The sequence below is a fragment of the Peromyscus californicus genome, unplaced genomic scaffold (genome assembly GCF_007827085.1).
Source record: "Peromyscus californicus insignis strain IS unplaced genomic scaffold, ASM782708v3 Scaffold_7__1_contigs__length_154581171, whole genome shotgun sequence".
Lineage (NCBI taxonomy): Eukaryota > Metazoa > Chordata > Mammalia > Rodentia > Cricetidae > Peromyscus > Peromyscus californicus.
Genome location: NW_026294595.1, coordinates 81,503,201 through 81,530,045, shown reverse-complemented (window position 1 = coordinate 81,530,045; position 26,845 = coordinate 81,503,201). Strand labels below are relative to the sequence as shown.

Genomic DNA, 26,845 nt, shown 5'->3' with positions numbered 1-26,845 from the left:
CTAAAAGGGGCAGAGTCTTTAATGTCTGGGATCCCAAAGAACATACCTCTGTCTGCCTTATAATCTCCATGAGCTTCATTTCCTCTTGCGTCGGCTCAGTCCAGCCTCCTTCAAGCACCACCGGCTGCAGAGGGCTTTGGGTGGGAACCATGGTGGCTGGCTGACATGCTGCTACTCGCCGCCCTGGAAAGAGGTTCCCAAGAGATACTGTTTCTAGGGTAGGCTTCCGAGTTTTAGGGGAATTGGTTTGACTTTCTAAAGTACATAAATTATTCCACCCAGGAGTGGGAAATAGGCTAAAATACTAAAAATATCATAGAAGCCCAGATGACTAAGGTGATAATATGTAACAATATTCAAGCGTAGGGCTTTAAATGGCCAGGACTGTACAGATGGAAAAGGAGGATAGCGTGCTGACTTCCACCTGGCCCCCGCACAGCATCTGCGATCTGGTTCAGCAGTAATTTAGTCAAATAGAATTCATGACCTTACTTAGTTCCCATCATTTCTTTCAGTCTCAGAACATATGTTTTGTTCTTTTCACTAATAGCAAGCCTTCCCTCACAATTAGCTTCACAGCCTGGGGATTAAGTATTTCTATAATAATATTAACAGAAGAGACGGGAGCGCCCCCCCCCCCCCATTTCTACCTAATAACACCCCATGAGCACAATTTGCTTCTGATGCCTCTGCCGAGCCCTTTCTGCTGTTTAAAAGCTGGAGTAAGAGAAACTATTTGTTGGAATACTGTGTTCTGAAGAACTGCAGCCTTAGTTTATTAAGTGTGGTGACTAAGGCAGATGCATCCCTTCTAGCAGACCACTTTGAATCTGTATAAAAGGGTTTCAGAGACACACTTATATGCTATTGTTTTCTCTCTGAGTTGAAGGTGTGTCCAGCACAGAGTCTCCCACTGCTTTCCAAACTTCTGAAATAAAAAATCCATGTTTTATGGTGTGTATTTTGCACTGTATGTTTCAGTGAGTTCTTGTTTCAACTTTAGTAGGGAAGGAAAATGGTAAGAAAATGATTATACCTATAAACTGTAAACAGGCAGAACAGTATATAGATAATAGAAACTAAGATTCCATGAAGGATGATGCAGAAGGATGGCAAGGCCTGTCTGAGTAAATGCAAGGCAAGCTAGGGCAATTTTAGCAAGTCTCTGTCTCAAAAATTTAAAAAAGAAATATTTAAAAAGCTAAATTAGAAAGGGTTGAGGCACAGCCTAATGCCATCATGCTTACCTCACACACTCCAGACTTGGGGTTTCATTCCCAACACTTAAAAACCGGTTGAGAAAGGGGACATTGGCAGAAGCTGCTGACCTGAGATTCGACAAGGGGCATTGAGGGGGCCACATGCGGGTGGATAGATGAGAGAGAGCTAAAAATGAATTGAAGTATCAACTTTGTTGCTAAGATTCTGCTAATTTGAAGATTCTCAGATTATGGCTACAAACAAAATTCTAAAAATAATTCAGGATTTACAGAGGATAAAGACTGTGTGTCTTACACCTAAAATTTATGAGAAGATCTAACAATAAAAGTAAGTGATGGCAATGACTTCTCTGGGAAACAAGAACACAATATGCCTAGTAACATTTCATATGCTGTCTATGAATGTGGAAAAGCATAATCGGACCAGTCGGTAAGTTACAGTGACAGTCTCACGAGGTAACATGCTTTGGACCACAGCAGTCTTGTTTAAGACAAATTCATAAAAAAGGCAGTTTCCATCCAACTTTGTTCACAGAGGGCAGATAATACTAATTTATGAAACATATATTTTAATGGATAATACCCCCAACAAATATCATATTCAGAATGCACCATGGACATTCAAATTTTGTTCAGATAAACAGAGTTCAGCAACAGCTAACCATTTATACAGCTGAGAGTCAGAAGCTGAAAACTGGAACCAGGGAAATCTACATGGCATTTATTTCTGTCATCTGGCTTCTAGAGGTCCTAAGCAAGCAAATACATTAGTACTATAATGTTCATGGAAATGCACAAAAGGTTTCAATCAGAGGAAAGTTTTTCATAATATATCATAATTTACATATGTAAGATAGCATAAACTGAAGCCAAGCAAAGGGGTTACGTATAAATTATTTTATTTTCTTGTTAATCATTTCTATATATTCTGCTTTATTTTACATGAGATTGGGAGACAGCAATGAGTCGGCTATTGGGGACGCACCTCTTCCCTCCTCCTACTGTTTCATTTGAAGTAGGTAGAGCCCTACTGACAGCAAATGGCTTCTCTCGTGGGAAGTTGAGAAAAACAAGTGGATGATACTTGTTTCGTTTTCAGTTTTCTCTTAGAAGCTAGGCAGTGAGTGCTTTGCTGCTCCTTCACATGGTCCTTTTCAGTTCTCCCCACTCTGCCCCCTTATTGGGACACCTGCCCTTTTCAGTATCTGCGTCTGGGAAGGGACTTTGGTTAGCACATCCACCTGGTTCATATATGTAGCAAGGGCGAGACTTTGGTCTGATTTGTAATACTGAGCTTATTAGTTTAAAAATGCCAAGTTAGGAAATACATTTTCTTCTCAAGAACCCAGGCACCAATATTTATTATCTATTATGTGTTAACCATGTAATAACTATTTGACATTAACTACATAATCACAAAATTGTTACAAAATAATTATTATTAATAGCATTAATCATGCTTACAAGTGAAGAACAATTAGTTTAATAAAGTATTTTATACACAATATTAGCTGCAATGACCAACAGCTGTAATAATTGGGAATAGTCAATTCAGCAAATGTTCACACCTCTTTCAGGCATCCCTCAAAATGTATAGAATTAAGCAGAGGTCCATGCCTACAATCTCAGAATTTAGGAGTCTAAGCCAAAGAGACTATCCTCCCTCCCTCCTTCCCTCCTTCCCTTCCTCTCTTTCTCCTTCCCCATGTGCTCGCGCACGCATGTGTGCGTGCGTGTGTGCGTGTGCGTGTGCGTGTGCGTGTGTGTGTGTTTTGTTTGTATAAAAAGGGGTGGGAGGAGAGAACATCTAATAGGAACTGCAGTTACCTGAGCTAAGACTTGATTACTATTTATTCTGATAATCCCTGTAGCTAGTATAAGGTTTTCATGAGAGTAAGATGTATAATTATGTGTTAAATTATGTGTAACAGCAGAACACACACCAGTTTTTAGGTGGAGACAAGAATTAGCATTGAATCTGAAAAGAAAATACATCTGTGGATAACTCCATAATGGACATTTACTAACCAAATATAGACTGTTTCAGTGTTAGTGCTGTGCATGATACCAAATTACATCTAAATGTCTTTTTGCAAATTATAGTAGAAGTTGAAGGCATAATGTAAAACCAGAATTCAGCAAAGGCAATTTTGCCAGATGCTGTTTTCAGTATGCGGCTTTCTACTGATTTAAGTCAATAAAGACATGAAGCTTAGAAAATTCCCTGAAGTGAATGGATTGAAATTCCATTCATTTTTTTTCTTTCAACCCTTTTACAACTAGTCAGGAACATATTAGAAGGGTGTAACATTTCTCATCTAAGGGGGATAGCCCCATGAACAAATAATTACCATTATATCTTGGGGGCCATGGGGATAGAGTTCAAGATGTGACAAACTGCTTTCACCCCAGGCTTAGAATGTGGTGGTGGTGGGGAACCCCTGGGAAAGAAGAATAAGTAATAACAAAAGGGGAGAATCCAAGAGGGTCAGAGGGAGAAAACTTGATGTAGAGGGAATTACACTCTCTCAAGAGCCTAGAATTTTGAAAGCATATGATAAGCCTAGGGTGCTAAAGAAAATTCATGAGTTGGGTGAGCAGGGAAACAGAAGACCTTACAGACAGTGGGATCACGGAGGTCCATATGAAGAAGGCCCAGCCTTGTTTCTGAGGGTGCTAAGGACCCTCGGCAGCTCTTATATCCGGGCTACCTTAAGCTTTGCATTTTTACAGGACTGTTTCAACTCTAGAGTCTCACCCTTGCTCATATTGCCTGAGTACTGAGTTGGCGGTCGGACTGTTGACCCACCGTAATCTTGGTTATCTTTGAGGATGGTATGTATAGCTGTAGGCTGCAATTTTTTTTTAATCGGGGCTTATTGAAATTGATGGCTGCCAGAGTGGCCCCTCCAGTCAATCTCTGACTTTATTGTAATCCCATCTGCATGCTAAAAGACACTCTTCTTGTGCCAGTACAGTTGATAGTTGCTATAGTGACAACCTGACAGACTCATAGAAGAGGAAAGAAGTGATGTCTGAACTTCAGGAAAATCTTTGCTCATTCTCAGATGAGACAGGAACAGTTCCAATTAGCAGCTGTTCCCCCTCCCTCATACATCCTCCATTTATTTTACTTTATCAGTCACTTCCCAAATTCAAGGGTGGAAGAAGGATTCTATGAGCAAGGCGGGGGGCGGGGGTGGTGGTCAAGATCATGATGGGGAAATCTACAGAGACAACTGAACCAAGCTCGTGGGAAGTCACGAACTACAGACCAACAGCTGTGGAGCCTGCGTTGGACCAGACTAGGGTGGTGTCACTTTGTCTGTTTGAGGGGCCCCTGGCTGTGGGATCAGGATCTATCCTTGGTGCATGAGCTGGCTTTCTGGAGCCCAATACCTATAGTCAGAAGCCTTGCTCACCCTTGATGTAGGGGGAGGGGCTTGGTTCTGCCTCAACTGAGTGTATCAGCCTTTGCTGACTCCCCATGGGAGGCCTTACCCTTTCAGAGGAGGGGATTGGGGGTGGTTTTGGGGGGGAAGGACTGGGGGAGCATGAGGAGGGATGAGAGGAGGATCTGTGATTGAAATGTAAAATGAATAAAAAATTCTTAAATAAAAAAAGAATTTATTTGAGATTTATCTCCCATTTCTTAGGTTCTTGGCCAAACATGAAAATCTTCTTCACTGATGAATTGATGCTCAGTATTCTTATTAGTTCCCCAACTGTGAGTGGGAAAAAAGACCCAGTTTTTGGAAAACAAAAACATGAACCAAGATGGTAACCATCAAATGGATGCTGTCAAGACTTGAAGCAGGGAGACCTGTTAGTTAGGAACTGTTCTATTAACCCAATCAGAAGATGCTGTGCTTGAATTCAGATAAAGACAGTGGAGACTCTTCTAGTTAGCTCCTCTGAAGCTGTGATAAAACACTGACCAGAAGCAAGCTGGGGAGGAGAGGGTTTATATGACTTGCAGGTTATAGTCTCCTAGAGGGAAAACAAGGCAGGAACACCTACTCAGGGGTGGCACAGCCCACAGTGGGCCAGGCCCTCAGACACCAGTCACTAGTCAAGAAAGTGGCCCGCAGACATAGCTATAGGCCCGTCTGATGGAGACAATCCCTCAGTTAGATTCCTTCTTCCGGGGTGACTCTGCTTTTTGTCAAGTTGACAGAAAGTAACCAGCACAGAGACTTAAGGGGGCTGGAATCCATTAGTGCTCAATGTAACTCAGGGGACAAGACTTTCTAAAGTGTCACTTGGGGAAGGAAAGAGAGGGGGTGGTAACAAGAATGACTTGGAGGTTCCTGTTGGAGAGAGAATGCCTGGGTGGATGGTGGTAGAACTACAGGTACAGGAGACAAAGAGGCTTTGGCATTTGGGTGACAGAACAGCTTGAGTTTGGACTTGTCCCTGGTAGACTCAGGTGACAATGTCTACTAGTAGGGATAGCAGACATTTGGAGTAGTCATCAATGCTTTTGCTCATAGCTGGAATCTTCCTTAGGAAAGGAATGGATATTGACTGTCCCAAAGCCAGAGTTGCTGTTTACATTGAGAACTATTTGTGCTATTGTTGAAGCAAGATTCATAGGCTTCAGACACAAGCCAATGTTTGTAATCAGGAGATGAAATTCTGTGATTACAAAGATTGAAATGCATTCCTCCCTAGACTCAAGTCTACAGGACATTGATTCTCTCTGAACAATCGCCTGCAGCTCAAGTGCTTGGAATAGTATAAAGTCAGGAACCTAAGGTTCTGTGAGGAGAATGGTGGAAGAGAACACACAATGCCCGCTGTGAGCTTTGACTATGAAAAGAGTATCCCATGCTGTGTTAAGAGAAGTCCTTGGCTTACTGATCATGACCTTGAAGATTTCAGTACTGCTCTGTTCTAATTACTAAAATGAAAAATGTCCCATAAATAAACTTTATTCCCCAGCAGTAAAATACCAAGAAATAACAGCAAGATTTTGCTTAAATGTGCAGGTCTTGTTTTATTTATTTCTAAAGTTTCTACAGTGGCAGTTAAGGGAGCATTTCAAAAGCAAGGACAGACAACCCTTATTTTTTTCAGTGTATATGCAACTCGTGGGGTATTCCTTTTAATATAAAATTTACAGATATAAAATCAGTACTAAATGGCTATGCTATGACATTTTACACCTTGTTCTAATTTACATAGCATAATGTTTATGTAGCATGTACTGGCTATCTATTTGGTATCAAGCAGTAGAAAATAATTATTGGTAACTGTTGCTCCATTTGGAATTAAACACAATGACTAGCTTCATCCACACTGACCTTTCAACTGTCGCATCTTGTGTCTCATGGTGTCTAAATCAGCCAAAATTTGGTCCCTCTTTAGCCAGTTTTGTTTCTTTAATTTTTCTGATTTCTGTGCAGCAGCTACAATAAAGAAAAAAATGTTTTGCATAGTGCTCTGTTATCAAGAGTAATTTATCATAGGTACCAATAACTTACAAAGAACTTTCTGCTTCAAGAGACAGATTGAATTAGAAAGATGTAATTAACAGAGGTAAGGGCTATTAAAAGAAACTTCGTTTGAAAGATGAGAAGGCTTAGGGCATTTTTGTATGCAATGGAGGTGGGCCAGGAAGGAGATCAAAACTGCTTTATTGTATAGATTTACCATATGCAATAGCCATATTTCATTTTCTGCTTCCACCAACTGTTTGGAGGTGATGAAAGCCTGGCTTGGGACCATTCATTTTTTTAAACATCTACCTACTGCCTAAAGGGTGCAATTCTTAAAAATGAAAATGTGCAGACAGGTCGTCCTCAGTGTGAATTAAACTCATTTGTTATTTTCTAATGGATACCATTATTCTCCACCTTATAGACCAAGCATCTCTTTATCAACTAAATTAGACACTTCTCTGTGCAGAAAAATCCATTCCAGTAAGAGAAAAACAAGCCATTGTGCAAATATGTGCATACAGCTATCTTTGCAAGTATATTAATTGACTGATTGGCTCTCTGCATAAATACAATATTATTATGTTGACATTATACACACTTAATTCATTTTCTCATGGCATAAAACTTACTTCTCCCTCTCTTTACATACGGTCTAGAAGGAAGCAGAAACAAAAACCTTACCATTTAGAGGCAGAAATGGCTCACCACAAGACACCCAAATGGCAATAGGACTTTTGAGGATCTGAGCAAGCAAAGATTTATCTATGTCCTCCAAACAGTCCAATCTGTTTTCCATTTTTATTCTTGCGTTTTCTGGGAAACAAGCGACACATTTGCTCTTGTCAGTTAATAATGAATGAATATTCTTTATGGATTCATTTGTTCAACCAAAGTATTTTCTTCTTCATTGATGACTTTCATAATTATTATCAAAATTGGAGCCAACACATACATTTAGTCAGAAACGTCATAGACAAAGAGTTGAATATCCTCCCAAATACTTTAAAATGAAACAAACCTTTAAAAAGGAACTGACATACGTGGAGTTTGGTGCCATCCCTGGGCTGCAGCAGAGCTGAGGGATTTTAGCAGATATGTTCTGTCTGCTTCCTGACCAGTAAGCACTAGGCTGAATTTTGACAGTGATTTCTTTAAAGTTCTTCTGTGGAAATTAATGGCATAATACCAAAACTCAGCTCCATACAGGAGCAGACCACGAATGGTCCTGCCTTGCCTCGGGATATGTTTTAGAATATGGGAGAAGCAGGGATGCCATCGAAAAGACATCCTTCTGATAGTTTTGATGAGTGCATTTACTCTGTCCTTCCAAAAAGATTTTTAAAAAGAATTGGAAAGAAATGAATTTGAGGTGAATATCCTTTTAAACATCAAGTAGAGGCAGAGCCATGCACTTTGAAAATCATCCAGACACTAAATGTTCAAATCATTGCTTCTTAAAACTCATGGGAAAATCAAATAATATAATGTACACAGTTATAATAAATAAAAGTCATGAATGTTTGATAGATACCAGCCAAGCACTAGTCTAATATATGTTTATATTCATAAAGACCAAATACAAATTATGTGGAAGGAATATGAAATATGTATTCAAGTAAATATGTATATACACATGCATATATTGCGTATTTATACATTTATGTTTTGAATGTGTCCATTCATAAATTCAAGTAGAGAAAATTTATGGTCAACATGATGTTACTAAGAGGTAGGATTCTTTCATTGACTTATTTATTCATTTATATGGTATATGCATGTGTTTAAGCATGATTATCTATGTAGGTACATGTGGCTGTCTGCGATTGGTTTGGGAATGTCATTCTCTATCATTTTCCATCTTAATTTTGAAACAGAGTCTCTCACTGAACTTGGTGATTACTCTTTCATTAGGCTGGCTGGCCAGAAAGGCCCCAGAATCTACCTGTCCACACCTCCCAGCTCTAGGGTTACAGATGTGTACCACTATGCTGAGCTGTTTTACACGGGTGCTGGGGATCTGAACTCAGGTTCTCATGCTTGCACGGCAGGCATTTTACCCACTGAGCCATCTCCCCAGCCCTGAGATAGGGTTTTTAAAAAGACCATTAGGTCGTGAGAGCTCCTCTTCTTGTGACTGGAACTAAGGCCCTTCTAAAGGAGACGTCACATTGCTTTTTGGCTTTCCTGTCTATCAGCTTTCTGTCATGTGACAACCCAGCACTTCTTCCCCATGGAAGACTCAGATTTTGATCTTACCAATGAACCAAACCCTGCTAGTGCCTAGATGTGAACTTCCCAGTTTCTGTGAAAAGCATATTTTGGTTTGAGAATTGCCTTGTCTATCGGAAAAGAATGTTTCCAGCATTGCATTGCACAAAGAAACAACACAGACAAATATGTAGGTAATTTGCTTCAGCGAAGGGTTCAAGATAACCCAAACTGAATGAGCAATTACATTGGGGCTGGAAGTTCACTTAGTTGTTATTCTGGCTCAGGTGGTGACTGTGTCTTTCCCTATTGGTGGAAGCTAGACCTCACCAACTGGTCACTTCATTGCTGTGCAAAAAGAAAGAGTGTGGTCAAGTCTCAGAAATGTCTAACATCCAGAAGTGGGCAAACAGGAACATACTAAGGTTTCACAAAATGGGAGAGATTTTTGGACTATTGGTAGGTCAGCCATCTTTGATAGAACAAAATGTTTCTCACACTGTAGTGTTCTACTATAGTAGAACAAGAAGGAAGACAACAAAAATCACAAGCAGATACATTCTATTGTGAACAGAAGTTCCCGAATAGAAACCAGGTCTACAGAGATGGACTGACTAATTAGAATTTCAGTACTGTGGAGAGATTGGGAAGTTGCAGGTCCAGAGGGTAACTATCTTATCTTGGGCCAGACCAGACCACTAGCTTCCACCAATTCAAAAGCGAAGAATGCCATCAGAAAGCATCTTGGGCTTGTAAAAAACTTTCCTCCATTTCACTGTACCTGCCTCTCTGGTGTACCCATCAATGTATTTTAAACTTACCTTGACTTACGACTTTCCTTGTTCTGTGAAACTATAAAACTGCTTCCATGGTGGAACATGGCATTTGGGGTAACATAAATCTGTGTCCCCTAGCTATGGTTACTCAAAATGGCTCCAGAATAAACTGTCTCTATTCCCTTCAAGCTAAGTTTTTCTGAGGTTTTCGTCTTGATTTTTGTTTTATCAACACTATAAGTCTGTAAGGAAAGTGATTATTGGCATGTCTAGTCACAAATGAGAGAACCGAGGTAGAGATGGGGTCAAGAACTTGGCCAGTCATTCAGCTGTAGTTGGCAAGTCTGGGATTTGAAACCTGATGTTCTGACTCCCACACCAAAGTCTCACACCTCTAAACCATGGTATTCAGGACAGGAGTGGAAAAGGCTCACACTGCTGTGTCACAATCGCCAAGAAATGGGCATCCACCAGAGTGTCTAGTGTTTCACAGAAGCAGTGGGAACAGCGAGGCCAGGGAGGGTAAACAGAGCCAGGAAAGGTGCAGAGAGAGAGATCGTCCCTTCAACAGCAGGGAGAGCCTGGCACTGGTCTAGCAACCATTTCTTCAGTCCCAGGGGATTTGGGTTTTGAATTTTAGAACAAAACATGTCAGTACTTTACAAAGTAGTTAAGTTGCCTACTGTTGTTAATTTTATGAACTGGTTTATTGTTTCAGTTCTAAAACTGGAATATATATTATTTATTTATTTATTTATTTATTTATTTATTTATTTATTTACCTACTAAGAAAGTTAAGGACACTATGAGAATCTCATTGATACTCTCTGAACCACTTACAAAAGTCACTGGCTATAATTTTGAAGTTCTTGCTGTGGTGACTGGATGAACTATATTTAATGTTTTGATAATATAGAACCAACTGATGTCTGTAGAAGTTAACTAACCTTCTGTATCTTGAACAGCTATCTCTTCTGTCCCAACAGAGTCTGTGCTTCTCTCTTGCTCCTTGGGGTCTCGCTGGATAAGGGCTTCACCTATAGCCCACAGAACCAAGCCACGCAAGGTGAAGATGCTGCTTCCATCTCTGGTGTAGACTTTGGAGGCTGCTCTAGTGAGTCCAAGTCGTTGTGTGCATTCTGCAAGAAGCTACATCACACAAGTTACAAAAAACCAATGGGAGGCGCTTGAGAGGTGGCTCGGCAGTTACAAGTACTTGCTGCTTTTGAAAGAACCCAGGTTCTTTTCCTAGCACCCACATGATGGCTCACACCTGCAGATAACTCCAGTTCCAGGAGATCCAGTGCCCTCTTGTGACATCTGAGGGTACCAGGTATGCATGAAGTGCACTTACATGCAGGCAGAGCACATAAAAATAAAAATAAATAATTTTTAAAAACCATTAACAGGAAATAATAATGACAATTGAAATTATAACAAGTTGTCTGCCATTGTAGAACTCTGAAAAAAAGTCCTTTATTTTTAGAAAACAGACACTGAATAACTGTTGATGTAGATTTTTGATTACAGGCATTTTTTTTTCTGTTTTCTCTGATTTAATATGAGTCAAACCTGACTCTAGAGCTGAAGTCCAGCAGCTTACATATGCTGATATGTTTTCCCATGAGACAGTCTTACTTAAAGTGTGTAACTTAGAAATCGCCCTCCTTTTTGTTATACTCTAAGATATAAAGTTTTCATACTGCAAATTGGTAAACAGTTTCAAATAAACGAATAGTTAATTTTCTAACCCAATCTGTCACACATTATCACCTCCATTTTGCACATGGGAAAACAAATCTAAAAGCTGGCCTTGCGAGTCAACAAGATGGCCCAGAGGCTTTGAGAGCTTGCTCACCTGATGGCCCGGTTCAAGCTCTGCGACCCATGTAGTGGGAGGAGGGAACCACCTCCCTCAGATAGCCCTTTAACTTCCCCAAGTGCATGGCAGCACAAGTGTGGTACATGCATGCATGTGAGTGCACACACAACCCTCTCCTGCCCACCTCACCACCAAATAAAAATGTAAAAACCAAATCAGACAAAAAACCCAAAGCAGACAACAGAGAGAGAGAGAGAGAGAGAGAGAGAGAGAGAGAGAGAGAGAGAGAGAGAGAGAGAGGAGGCCAGCCTGTAGCGGTGGGTAAACCTTGGGTTAACTTCTGTAGTTTGCTTTGTCTGTTGAGCAACACTTTCATTTTTGAACAGATTTATTTTTGTTTTTAGTTGTGTTTATGATTGTCCATCTCTGTGTGCACATGAGTGCCAATGCCCCGGGAGGCCAGAAGAGGCTGTCAGATTCTGGGGAACTGGAGTTTCATACAGACTGCTGTGAGCTACCAGATATGGGTGTGGGGGCCAAACGATGTCCTCTGCAAGAGTAGGAGATACTCAGAAAGGTTGAGTCACCTCTCCAGACCGGAACAACAATATCTTAATAAGAAAAACCAGTTGTTTCCAACCCCAGAGGTGTGTGAACAGGAAGGGGTGGGAGGAGTTGGCATACCCCACACTGTATTTAATCTTACCTATAAAACAGGTTATTAAAAGTATTGGGCAGGTTATTGAGACAGGAGTATCACTTTGGGGGCTCTCCTGTCATGACTACACAGCCTCCAAGGCAATCACATAGTCTCTAATAACTTAAGCCCCCCTTAATTTAAAAGTGAAGTGAAAGACCTTGTCAACAAAGATGTGTTCAGATGCTCTGAATGCCAAATGAAGGGGCATTACAAAACAAAACAAACAAACAAACAAACAAACAAAAACATTCAGGTGGTATGCAACTTGCAGTGCATGGAAAACAACGAGGAAAAAGACACGCTGTCCATCATGAGGTGAAGACAGCCTGGTCGCTCCGTTCTCCCTCTGCCTTTCTGTCTTTGCTCTGGGCCCCTTGAAAACCAAGGCATTGGTTTCTCGCTGTTTCTACCCTTATATTCAGAGGAAAACAATCAGAAAGAATGCCTCTAGGAAAATAGAGATCTTGATCTCATCAGCTTATGGTGGATGTAGACAGGGCTGCTGGTTGCTCAGTTTTGGGGTACTTCTTGTTGGGAATCACCACCACCATTACCTCTAAGGACACACACAGCATTTTAGCCATAACCACTTACCCCATGGAACGTTCCAGCCACAATTAACTTCCCATTCCGATATCCTTCCCCATTTTTGTATGCAACGATTTTCACTGCCCGTTGATATGAAGCTACCACACCACTGTGAGATGCAGCGCCTGAGCGTGTCTTCATCCACAAAGAGGACAGACGCTCTTCATAATATCTTAGAGTGTTTTCAGCTTCATAAGAAGACAAATCAGCCTGGTTTGTTTAAAAAAAATGAATGTTTACACAAATTGTGTTATTTCTGCTCTATTATCTTGGCATATCTCTACTCCCCATTTAAAGTCTGCTAGTGTGTGTATGTGGGTGGACCTACACTTTACAGTGTCTTCTTCATGTCCTATAGATACTTGTGTGGAGGAGGAAGAGGGTTGACTCAGAATTCCTCAGTTCTCTTTCGAGTGCTCTCACTGACTTTTTAGCAGTTGCTCTGTCTTTCTGGTTTGCTCTGGTTTTCCTTAAATGTTGCTGTATGTTTGTTTGGGTTTGGGGTGGGTCATAAGAAAGGATGGAGAAGAAAGGATGTCAGGACCAAAGAGAACCTGGGATTGAAGTAAGGGGATATGAACGCTACAGATACTTTCTTAATGAGCAGCTCTAGAAGGAGGCCATCCATTTGGTGGAAGATGAGTGAGGAGGGCAAAAAGGTGCAGAGCATCCCTTGGAAAGCTTTCCCCAATGTCCTGACCTAGGAGCCTGCCCAGGGGGACAGGCTCTGAATAAACTACTCTAACAGAGAGGAGTCCTTCCCAGTTACCTCTGCAAAACCAGACCCTGTCAGGCTTCCCAGAGCACTGCTCTCCTTGTCCTTCCAAGTTACCCCTTGGGTTGAGTTCACTGCAACTTGTCACTGCCCACCTCTAACATAAGTCAGGATTGGGAGACAGAGGAGCGAGGTCTGGAGACAGGCAGGTGACCCCAAAGTTCACTGCAACCTGTCACTGCCCACCTCTAGCATAAATCAGGATTGGGAAACAGAGGAGCGAGGTCTGGAGACAGGCTGGTGACCCCAGAGGGGCACACTAGGCTGGCTGGTCGCTGTATTTTAGGATTACTTCTTTTTTATTCTGCTGTTTAACACCCCACCACCACCACCACCGTCAAGTTCTTTACACTGCTCAACTAGAAGGGAAGGAGTATCTTCTTTTTAAATTAAATTAATTTAAATTCATTTTAAATTAAGGTCACAGAAGGTGGCAGTTAGTCCCCCTCACCACCCCTAGGGGTTCTAGATGGTATTAGGCATGGATGCATGAATTCAGTCACCTAGCCTGAACTGTTACTAGCAGCAACATGTCAAATCATCCCCGAAATGCACCATACACATACGAAAGGAGCTTTCCCCGTTGATGTAGGGCGAATGCTGCTGTGCCAAGTAAAGATTCGTGGTTACTTTCTGACCTAAAAGCTACACAAAGAGACAGGAAGATTGTAGCAAGTGCCCAATTAACTTCCAAGGCTGGACAGAGCTGTTAAAAGACAGCTGTTAAATTCCAACGAGGAAAAAGAAATCAACACTGGCAGGACAGGAAGGTGCATCTGAGGAAGATGATGGGGATGAGTAGAGATGAACCTGAATGTAAGGCCAATCTAAACGCATCCAAGTTTCCAAGTCGTTGCCACATGGGTGGTAGCGGCGCTCAGCCGGGTAAGTACCTTGGCAATGCTGATGACCTTGAAAGGCCTTCGTGGCAAGGACGTCTGCTCGGAGCCCGAGACACAGAAGAACAGAGCACTGGGAAGCAGCTGTTTCAGTCCCTTCTCTGCCCTCATGCACTGTCCGCAAGCCAGGCAAAGCATCATCTTTTTCTTTCCATCAGGTGAGAGGTAATAGTAACCCTAAAACAGGGGGAAAGATGCTTCCACATGGGTGCTTCTAAACCATAACAGCATTTTTACAGAACTCTTCATAGCATGAGGAAAGCACATTTGTCATCATCAAATGTAAATTTAAAGTCACAACCCAAATGCATTATTATGTTTCCTAATAATTAATTTTTTACATTTATTTACTTATTTGGTGTGTGTATGCTGGGGGCAGGGCACACATGGGTGGAAGTCAGAGGACACCGTGCAGGAGTTGGTTCTCTCCTTCCATCATGTGGGTTGCAGGGATTGAACTCAGGTCTTCAGGCTTAACAGCAAGTGCCTTATCTGCTGAGCTATCCCACCAGTCCCAGTAGTTAAAAAATTTAAGTCTTCCTTCACTCTGTAATGACTATTCAATCTGGGAACCCTAACTTCTATACAGAATCAAGATTTCTTTGAAGAATGACTGGTGCCTCCTCAGTGACAGGAAAACTACCATATAACATCTTGTGTAGAAGGGACATCTTGCTGTGCATAGAATCTAATCGACCCTGGAGTTAAGGACTAATATTGAAAGGATGCAGGAGCCAAAATGAAGTGTCCCAGCTGGCTCAAAGAAGGGCAATTTGAGACCAGAAAGAATGATAATGCAAACTGTTGGACTGGGTTTGAGTACTCCCAGGAGTTCATACCAAGGCTATCAATACAAGTAAAGAATGAAATGGGGGTGGTACCTCATTTGACATCATCCGAAATTAATTATGGTTGGTAGGTATTGACTTGAAAACTAACCATTGTTGCTGTTAGTATAGTAAATTATTTCTAAAGATGGCTATAATAAAACCATTCCAATCTTGTTTGTGTGCCATTACTGCCCCTCTGGTCAGGAGGTACAGTGTTTTTCTCCTTATCTCCTCTCTGAACTACTTACAGGTTGATCGATGTTTTCTTCAGTGACAGATGACGTGCAAAGGCCAGAGGAATTTGCTGCTGTGATTTCCTTATCCAGAGCAGTGCTGTAAAAAGCTATCCTTGACATTGGCCCAATGACAACAGAGTAAGAGGCAAGCAGGTGCATGAGAGGAGCGTGTGCAGCAGGGCCTGGGCTCTACAGCTGCAGTTGGAGCCCTGAGGGTCACACTGAACTCACATGAACCAAGCTTCTTGAGAGGTGGAGCAGTTGGAGAGTCAATGCCTGCAACCACTACGCATGTGAGAGACTGCATCTTGCACTATCTAGTCCTCATACTACTAAAACAACTACAAGATGACTATAGCTACTTTAGAAGCCCTTGTCAAGACCAGCAAAGCTGCCCAGCAGAGCTCAGCCTGAATTGTCACCTCACAGGGAATTTTTTTTCTCCAGTTGACGTGCTGTTATAACAGACAAGTGGACACGCAAGAAAGAATCAGGTATTTACTCTGCCTTTCCTTTCAAACTGTATTTTTGGCTAGTGAAACATCTATTTAGTGAGGTAATAAAGTCTTATTAAATCTTTAGCTAATTGATGTGGAGAAAAAAGTATAATCAGATAAAATTGACTGATATGAGGCACAATGATGACATTAGATGAATAGACATTGAGGAATTTCCAAATATGGGGACAAGAAGAAATTACTTCAAACTACTAAATGCATCATTAAAAACAGGAAACCGATATGTAGGCTTCAGAGACCTACGTATATGAAACACACATGGAAACCCATGAAGGTGCTGCAGAAAATGGTGAGCATAGGTCTAATGATGATTCTAGTGTGCATCCTATTTACAGGAATCATGGAGAAAGAGAAGCAAGTCAGATGATGATACAAGAAAGCAAACCCAAATGCAGAGCATGCTGCCTGACTGTGGACCAGGCTGCGAACATGATCCCACCTGAGTGCCTTCTTTGAGTCTTGACTTAAGCTGACAAACAATAAAAAGGAATTTTTAGAACAATCCAGAAAGTTTGATTAAAAATTAGTTTACTATTGCCCAAACAACATTGTTCATTTAATTAATCATGACAATGGCACGATATTTTATGTCAAAAATGTTCAGAATTATAAAATTGTATGCTTAATTTAGAGGTAAAATCATATCATATCTGGGATTAGCAAAAGTCACCAAATCTTAATGACTACTGATTATACATGATGGGTAAATCAAGATTCACTGCACCAGTGGCTGCTTTAGAATATGTATGAAAATTTCCACAATAGAACAAGTAGTTTTAGATAGAGTACATAACTTATTTTACTTTTCATAATTTCCTTTCATTCTTTCCTATTTAGAATCCTAGAGTATAAGTGATTTCATCAAAAATTAGTATTTATGCCAGACATTGTGGTGCACACCTGTGTTCCCACCCTTGGAGGCTGAGACAGGAGGATTGCAAGTCAGAAGCCAGCTTGGCCTTTGTAGCAAGACCTTGTCTGAAACAAACACATTAGTGTTTATCCTGTATGAATTTAAGTTTTCCCAATGGGGAAAACGTCTTCCTTTATTAAATGACCCTATTTTTCTTTCATCTTTGGGAAGAAGGAACTACTTACAGGTTGATCGATGTTTTCTTTAGTGACAGATGACGTGCAAAGGCCAGAGGAATTCGCCGCTGTGATTTCCTTATCCAGGGCGGTGCTGTAAAGGGCTCTGAATGCTCTCTGACTTTCCATGTAGAGCCACTTTTGATTAGCGGCCCCGTTGCTGTGTGGCTTGTATTTCTAAGAAAGGAGAGAGACAAAATGCGGACTCCAGTAGACAGGTGAGTTTCTAAGATGGCATAGCAGGCATTTTTTTTATTGTATAAATTTAGAAATACAGACAATTACTCCTAAATTACTGTAAATGATGATTACTATCGATATTTAGGGATTGCATACATAATTTAATAACATTAAACGTATTTGATTCACAAAACCAGTAAAAATTAAAATTTTGTAATTACACTATTTTGTGATTTTTTTCTGACGTTTTAAAAGGATGTTAGTCATTTCTTCTTAGAAAAATTATGCTTGGGAAATTCCTAAATAGTTGAACCTGCGGGACTTTTTTTTTAAAACATTCCCTCTAATAAATAAGAAGACAACAGAATATATGCACAAGTGTGTGTGTGTGTGTGTGTGTGTGTGTGTGTGTGTGTGTGTGTGTGTGTGTGTGAATTTATGAAAATGTTTTAGGAAAAACTTCTAGAAGGATCATTGATTAAGGTCATTTAAAAGATTATGATATTGATCAAGAAAGCATTTTTTAGAATGATTATTTGACCGTCTCCTTTCCCAATTTGTTGACATTTCAATGTTTATTTGACTGATATTCAAGGAAGTGGGTTTTTTTAAATTCAGCTAAATACACCACAGAAACAGGATACAAGTATTTTAATTCTATCATTTATATTGTTATAGAATGTGATTTTGTTATGTAATTATAGCATTGTTGAGTTATCTCAAGTGTAAGTAAAAAGACATAAGCTGACAGGTTAGTTCTGGGAAAGCATATCATGATGCCACGAGGAATTTTATAATTTATAATAACTACTGTACCTTGTAAGAGACAACAGCAAAGAAGTTCTTAGCACTAAGACAACGAGCTCCCTCCAAGATCTAGAGAACCAAAGGCTAAATTCTCAAGCAACAAGAAAGGGTCTAGAAGCATTAACCCAGAGTGGCTCCTTTCCACTTACAAATACATGAATGTTTTCTCACAAACTTATTATTTAATACATAAAAATAGAAGCACTAGTAATGAAAAGATATCTTGAAAGTTAATCCAAATTGCCTTATGATTAAGCTTATTCCTTATAAAGTAAGACACATTGGGGGTGACAATAATATCTGCAAATGTTATGAAAACGATTAAGGAACCGAACGTCCAGCCACGTGAGGTTTGCCCTCACTGTGGCCTGTGTTGAAGAGGCACCTTATAGGAAACTTGAAATGTTATGTGTGTTTCTTCAGTATAAATGTCGAGTTCTTATTTATCATGAGGACAAAGGACTTAATTAAGCAAGCTTCAGAATCTGCCCAGATTGCCGTGTCCTGATTTGGGACTCCAAACTGCAAAACAAGTTTCTTCACTAAAAACATGGAATAAAACAAATGTTATTTGGAGATAATTATTCTGTTCCATGGAAACTAGGGTGGAGCTTACAGACGGTGGATGCAGAGCTGGGAGTTCCTAAGCTGTCTCTTGGTCTATCAAGGAAAATCACACATCCATTTATAAGTGTTTGGTTAGAAGGAAGACGACAGAAAAGAGCTTCCTGGGTCTTTGCCCCAAACTCAAATGAAGCCTGCATTACAGGTACCACAAGTGAGTTTCTTACCACTAGTAATTCTAGTGGGGGGGGGTCATGACCTCCCAAAAGACTGACAAGGTCTCTTCCTCTGGTATCCAGGGGGCCTTGCCTGTGCTCCTCATCAATAAGTCTAGGTGCACCAAAGAGCCATCACCCCCTGAAGTTGCAAGCTCCATGAACTCTGTTGGGACAGTTTCTCATGCTTGCCTGTGTACGGCTGTAGTAACTGCCCCCATTCTTGACTACCAGCAAGCCTACAATCACCATTGGTCAGAATGAACCAAATTGAGATATCTCTGTGTGCTCATTTTGAAGTCTAGGCAGAGTATTACAAAAAATATTTTAACAGTGACATTCAAAATAACGTTCTATGACATCTATTCCTTTGCTCTGTAACAAAGAGGCCCAGGGCCTCCCTGCAGCTTCATGAAAGGGCATGGCTTCTTGTTGGCCTGTGCATAACTTACCTGAATGATAACTGGATAGCCATGGGCTTCATTTTGAGTCTTCGTCATAGACACTGCCAGCACTAGGTTGGGGTTACTCACCAGGTGAAAGGTCCTTAAGAAGACAGAATTAGTCCCACTATGTAACATACTGTGGTTATGTTAAATGGAATTTCTATACGTTTCTGCTATGAAGAAACCCAAGTTTCTTTAGGTTTCACCAGTTTATCAGAACAAATAAGTTATGATAGTCTGATATGGATATTATCAAATATCCATTATAATAATTTATACAGAATATAAATAATAGTTTGTGTTTTATCATAGTTTAATTATTCCTCATAATCGATTTCCCCTATTTAAATCATGGTGTGGTTTCTGTCTCTGTATTATACCCACATTGATACATCTTTATTGTCCATGTTACTGTTATTGATAAGCAGTGAATGATGAAATAGATTTTACAGTTATGCAGCATGGGATGGAATACTGAGTCCATCTCTTAGTATTGCATAGCATTAGCAACTCAGTGTTTCAATTTACCCATCTGTATATTGGAATAATGTGCATCCTGTGGAAGTTGAACGAGTTAATACATATAAAAGTAAGTATTATAAGGGATATCATTAGTAATAATTATGCATTGCTGTGGCTTTTAAAAGTATTTTACTGGGGCTGGATTGATGGTTCAGCAGTCAAGAGCACTTACTTCTCTTACTCAAGTTCTGTTTCCAGCGCCCACACTGACCCACAACCACCTGCAACTCCAGTCCCAGGAGCTCCGAGCACCTTGTCTGACCTCCACAGGTACCTGCACCTGTGTGCACATACCTACTCACAGAGAGACACATAATGAATAAAATAAATCTTAGTATATATTTTCCATTAAATTCTTGTGTTTCCAAAGGAGATTTCCCCAAAGCTCGAGATATATGTTGAAAATTATAAAGATCTTATTTTGGGTGCCTGTGCATGTGCATGTTTCTGTGTTTGTGCAAGCCTTGGAGGCTGGAAGAGGGATTCAACCACCCTGGAGCTAGAGTTGTAAGCCATCAGATGTGGGTGCTAGGAACCAAACTCCAGTCTTCTGGAAAAGTGAAAGTGTTCTTAACTGCTTAGACATCTTTCTAGCACCTATGTTGATTTTTTTAAAAAGATTAATCTATTTACTTTTATGTGTGCTTTGACTGCATGTATATATGTGCACTATTTGTATGCCTGGCTCTGATGGAGGTCAGAAGAGTATCCCCTGAAACTGGAATTATAAATGATTGTAAACCACTGTGTGTGTGCTGGGACAGAACCAGCATCCTCCAGAAGAACAGCCAGTGCTTTTTAACAACATTCAAATGAATGTATGATTGTTGATTTTCTGCAGTGACCCATTGAGATGTCAAGATCACCTACCTCACTGTTCTACATTTTACTACCTAGAATAGATACATTTGAAACAATGATTTAAAGTTATGCTTATCTTGATAACATTGGGGTACATTGTTCCTACCTTGCTGTTTGGTATATAAGGGTTTCATGTGGAATTTCGGTATAAAGGGGCTGCCTAAGCACAGGTTTATGAATATCTCTATCTATCTATCTATCTATCTATCTATCTATCTATCTATCTATCTATCTATCTATCTATCTATCTATCTTTCTATCTATCTTTCTATCTATCTATATACATATATATTGGTATATAGGGGCTTCATAAGCACAGGCTTCCATTGGAAAAGAACTACTTCTCTGCTATTGGCAAACACCAATCAATAGTACTGTCAAAATGGGAAAAGACAAAAGCATTGTAACAGCCAACTATTCCCACCAACTACCTCTCGTTGTCCTATGGCTTGACACGGGATGGTCTCAAGATGGCCACGTTGTGGAGTTCCAGAAGACTGAAGAAGACTTTGGTGTAACCCATGGCTAGAGTTTTCAAAAGCAGTGCTGCTCACAGCCCATAAGCTAACAGAGTTTAGGTAAATTTCCCTTGCTGCTTTTCTTTAACCACACTCTCTGCTCCTTTCTCTTCAGCACCCAGAAGAATCAATGACAGTGCTAAAGAGGACTCAGAACCACAGCTCTCTCCCAATGACCGTGGATGCACTTCCAAGCTTGCTCAAGTCAGAGTCACATAGTCATTCCCTTATGTATATTCCGCTGCATTCCTTAGCCATGCCTGCATGCAGATCCAAGTATGAATATTATGTTTTCTAGGGATTTCTGTATGTGTGAACATGTGTGTCTCTGTGTCTATATTTGTTTCTTGTGCGTTTACTTTGCCCCCTTTCCTCTGGGTAGTTTGTTTGTTGTATTCTGGTTTGTTTTTATCTTGTTTGTATTGTAAAGAGAAAGAAAGGGTGTGGATTTGGGTAGGTGGGGTGTCTGGGAGGAGTTAGTTGGGGGAGGGCAAACCATAATGAGAGTATATCATATGAAAAAAATCTATTTTCAATTTAAAAAAGCAATCATGGGGACTTTATCACAATCCACAAGAACAAGGCAGAAAGATTCACTAAATATAGTATCTATCTTGGTAGCTCGAGGATGCTAGCTCCATAGGAACAGGAATCTGGATCTCTTCAGGTCTTTGCTAAAGTTCCATCCCTAAAACGATGCCTTCAGCAGCCTTTAGCTTTACTCTATGGTGGTCGGGATGCGGGTGCTATTCAGTTTTCCTAAGTTTGTTTAGACTTGCTTTGTATTCTAATATGTGGTCAGTTTTGAAGAAAGTCCCATGGGTTGCTGAGAAGACACTGTATTCTTTAGTGTTTGGGTGGAATGCTCTGTAGATGTCTGTTAGGTCCTTGATTTATGGTATTCTTTAACTCCAGAGTTTCTTTATTTAGTTTTTGACTGAATGACCGGTCTACTGGTGAGAGTGGGGAACCGGAGTCATTCACCATCACTGTGCCATGGTCAGTATGAATTTTAGATGTAATAACATTTCTCTTATGAAATTGGGTACCTTGCATTTGAGTTTGGAAATGTGAAGAATTGTAACACCTTGGTGAATTTTTCCATTAATGAATAGTATCGGCTGAATGAGTGAATTATGGTCCATGTAATTAGTCATTGCAGGAAGAAAAACCTGTTCTCCTAGCTCCTCATTGCACAGACAGCCAAGCCCTGGTGGATGGAGGAAAGAAACACTCCTAGCAGCTCTGTCCAGCAAGTCACTCTCCGGCTGCCCGAACGCACGACCAATGACTATGCCCTGCTGTCTGTTGTACTCATTCTGGAAATGACAGAGTAGAGCTAGCTCCTTTCCTGCCATGCCAGGATTGCTGATGCTGCCTCCTAAAGCTTATTCAATCTCCCTCAAAGCACAGAGCTCTCAGCCATGGGCAGTACAGATCTTCAGGGAATACAGTGAAAGTCACAGCGTCTTCCCATTAAGAAATATTTTGCACAGGTGCCCAAATATACATCCTGTACAGTATGCAAGAGATGAGGAGTTCACTAGAGCCGCACTATATGTAATGGTAGAATTTTAGGTAGAGCAGTCCAAAAACCAGGAAGTTATGTTTCCTTGTTAAATTAATGTTCAAACATAAACAAAAACAAAGAGAAATGTGTAATGAAACATGAACCTAAACACTGTCAACATTCTACCTTGTTTCATCTATTTATCTAAAATTTCAATATTTTTATTTTTGCTAATATTTATGATTTATTTATTTTCAGTTCTGTGTTTACTCAATAAATACGTGTCTGCTGTATGCATGTACATATGTGTTCAAGTGCCCATGGAGGCCAGAAGAGGATGTTGGATCCTCCAGAGTTAGAAATGCAGATAGTTTGGGGTTCACTCCTCTGTGGGTGCTGAGAACTGAGCTCTGGTCTTCTGCAAGAGCAACAAGCAACTGATGAGCTATCTCTCTAGCCCCTTGCTAGAATGCCCCAAATAAAGCTGACTGAAATATCTTGTATTTTTATCTCTAAATATAATATATTCTTAAGTGACCAGGACCCCCTTTGTGTATCTCAACACAACCACTGACCAATTATTATATGCAACAAGATTAATAATATTTTAATATAACAAATAGCCAAATTGTTTTAGATTTCTTCTGATCTTCTTAAGAAAATGTTCAAAACATTTTGAATCTGGACCCAAGGTCAAACACTGAATTAGGTTATAGATTTCTTTCTTTCTTCCTTCCTTTCTTTTTTTCTTTCTTTCTTTCTTTCTTTCTTTCTTTCTTTCTTTCTTTCTTTCTTTCTTTCTTTCTTTTTTCCTTTTTTTTTGTTTTTTTGAGACAGGGTTTCTCTGTGTAACAGCCCTGGCAGTCCTGGAACTCACTTTGTAGATGAGACTGGCCTGGAACTCACAGAGATCTGCCTGCCTCTGCTTCCTGACTGCTGGGACTAAAGGTGTGCTCCATCATGCCTGACCTGAATTAGGTTAATATATTTAATAAAGTAGGAATCAATGCTTACTGTATGATTAGAAATCACTTGTTATTTTTATGAAAGAAAAACTGGGAATACACCCATGTGAGGAGAGATGGGGATTGAGTAAACAAAGGTCCCAAAATATTTCAAAATTGGGAATACTTTTGAATTCATGTTTTGATTTCTTCCTGTCACAAAGATAAATTAGATGAGTATCTAGTCTTCAGGCAATGGCCAGGCAGACCTAAGTAACAAATGACCTCTTATCTGAATCTAACTGCTGTTAAGGTGTGTGTAGCTTACCTAAAGTTCCTATTCTGTTTCTTCTTTGACAAGAACAAAGAATTTCCAGCCAAGTAAAATGGAAAATCCAAGACCCTCAACTGGATTCCTGCTTGTGGTGTGGAGACCATGCCAGAACTCTTAGGATCTCATTCACAGTTTCATGTATATTATATGTATGAGTATTTACTTGAGTACATGTACATGCACCATGTGCATGCAGTGCCTGTGGAGGCCAGAAGAAGGCATCAGATCCTCTGAGAGTGGAGTTACAGATGGCTGTATACCACCATGTGGGGGCTGGGAATTGAACCCAGGTCCTCTGGAAGAACAGCCAGTGCTCTTAACCGCTGAGCCATTATTCCATCCAGTTTGATGTATAAACCACACAATTCAGTAGGTTTACCTGCTTTCTTCTTTATGTGTCCAGCATTGGTGACTGTCATCAGATTTCTTCTCCACCAAAACGACCTCTGTGCCTGACCGGGGTTTGGAGCCTTGTATACCCAGGACCAGCCGAGGAGCAGCAAGGCTAATGATTTGGCCATCTTTGTATTCAAACTCCTGGTGACGTAGCTTCTGCAATTTACTGTGCTTTGGGAAGTGGCTATGGTAAAGAAAACTCTGTGAGTGACAGGAAAATGGCCCTGGAAGTATATGTACTGGAGATGCTAAGTTCTGCTGGTCACAGCTGCCTGTGGACTGTTAACTAGCAGTGGTAAATATACCAGAAGAACGGCAGTGAGGCCATCAGCAGTGTGCGTCAACAGTGGTGTAGAAAGTAGAATCCTGCAACTGGAGAGATGGGTCAGCAGTTATGTGTGCTGGCTGCTCCTTGAGAGGATTTGAGCTTGGTTTGCACACCTGCATCTAATAACTAGCTCACAGAAACTGCTAACTCCAGTTCCAGGGATCCAACATCCTCTTTTGGCCTCCACCAGCTTGCACTCACGTATGGCATACATTCACACACGCGCGCGCGCGCGCGCGCGCACACACACACACACACACACACACACACGTTAATTAAAAAAAATTAAAGTAGAATCTTGAGCTTATTTTATGAAAGAAATAAAACTTTATCTAAGAGAACATTTGAAAAATTTGCCAATTAAGAGAAAGGAAGTTCAGCTGGAAGAGCAGTACAGCTAAGGACGAAAAGGTGAAATTCAAACAAAATAAGGAGGCACGCAGAGTGAAAACAGAGAGAAATAATGGTGGTCTGTGCAAACTGAAATATTTTTTCTTCTTGCTCTTGGGTTCTGGGCTCCAAAATTTCAGCAAAGAACTATCATAACAGAATTAAAAAATGACAAAAAGTTAATTGAAAGAAATCTCTTACTTTAGGACCATAAGACATTAAGCAGATGTGTGACACATTGTAAACATCAAAATACATTGACATGTTAATCTAAAGAGCTCTATTAACCCTCTCTGTGTGCATTCTCTAATGCCAACAGCCAAATCTGTGGTAATTGTTTAACTCACATGTGCTAGCATCCACTATAATGCTAAGCAAATGTCTAAAAATTATGGTAAAATATAATGTATGTTGTATTCTCAACGTTTCATTGGATGACAACCAGAACAAAATGTTTAAAAGGAAAAATTGTATTCTCCTAGCTTCTTAAAGGCATTAAGGACACCCTACTTGAGTGTTTAGTAATTTATGCACACATTCATCCAATGAACACTAAGGTTTGAATTCTATTCTAAGTTCGCAGGAGTCAAAGGTGGATGAAACAACTGTTTAGTAGAAAAAGTCCATCAGATACCAAGATATCATGTCAGCCTGCACAGGGAGCCGAGGGGTAAAGAACTTACTCTTTCTACCAGTCACAGATGCTTTGATGAGCATCACAAGACAAAAATGTGCATGCTGGCACACGCAGTAGTCGATTGAAGTAAAAATGTTAAGTAATGTGCTTGTACCAGCATGAGAGGGTCTAAGGCCAGATGTAACCTTCCAACAGGAATCCCTTGTAAATTTTACCTGTGTTTCTTCTGGGGCTGCACATTTTCAAAGAACTGTTTCTCCATTTTCTTTGGAAGGTTGCCATCATCAGCAAGGTTGTACGAAGGGTCCTGCCAGGCATACTTGAGCATCCTGCAACAGGCTTCCATGCGGAGATGTGCTCTCGCATGTGAATCTCTGTCAAGAAGCAGGGGCAAAGCCAAGTCTAAGAATGCTGATGTATGTTCACAGAGACTCCAGCTGTAGCCTGACCACAGCCTGCAGGATATTGGCACTTCTGTAAATCCTATTTTCAAATATAATACATGACTCATTTTCTAAACTAAAATAATAAAAATGAATGCTGTTACTTATGCAATTGAGGGGTTTTATTTGTAGGCTTCTACTAACAGTCTAAATTGTGCAGTCTAAATAGTCTATTTATATTTCAAAGTTATATTAAGACCATTAAACAATAGTTTGAGCAATTCATAATGAACATGAAATTACACTCCTCACATTGGTGCTTAGGTGGCTCCTAATTTTGTCCAAAGCAGTATAGCCCAGATGACCAGATTGCATATGTTTATTCTGGAGATGATATTAAGGATTCTTCCTCTCAATAGAGGAATCTAGTGTGACTCAAATCACAGCTGCATGCACGCTTTTTAATTGAGAAAAGTACATAGAAACTTCAGAATAAAATAGTGATGGTTTGAATACTCAAGACTAAGGTGGGCAGGAGGAACAGCCACGTTTCAGATCCATGGATTCCAAAGTCCAGGTTGCTTTTAAACACATTTGCTTTGAGTAATATCAGGATACAGCATTATGAAGACTGTTTTGCCAAGGTCGGATAAACACACAGGCAAAACAGCCAATGTATTTCAGGCCTGCTGTGCAACTGGGTAA

The 26,845-nt window shown here is 40.3% G+C and overlaps 1 protein-coding gene across 3 annotated transcripts in view; it reads right to left on the bottom strand.

Moving 5' to 3' along the window:
• Positions 1-26,845, bottom strand: part of Dcdc1 (doublecortin domain containing 1) — a 402,669-nt gene that overhangs the window by 18,324 nt on the left and 357,500 nt on the right. For all 3 annotated transcript variants that reach the window (XM_052722390.1, XM_052722391.1, XM_052722392.1), the window contains 10 exons: positions 25,973-26,131; positions 24,386-24,586; positions 19,324-19,417; positions 17,115-17,282; positions 14,427-14,609; positions 12,765-12,968; positions 10,596-10,797; positions 7,346-7,477; positions 6,527-6,631; positions 47-183 (listed from right to left, as the gene is read on the bottom strand). In XM_052722390.1, the coding sequence (XP_052578350.1) occupies positions 47-183; positions 6,527-6,631; positions 7,346-7,477; positions 10,596-10,797; positions 12,765-12,968; positions 14,427-14,609; positions 17,115-17,282; positions 19,324-19,417; positions 24,386-24,586; positions 25,973-26,131 (1,585 nt within the window). The remainder of the gene's footprint in view (positions 1-46; positions 184-6,526; positions 6,632-7,345; positions 7,478-10,595; positions 10,798-12,764; positions 12,969-14,426; positions 14,610-17,114; positions 17,283-19,323; positions 19,418-24,385; positions 24,587-25,972; positions 26,132-26,845) is intronic.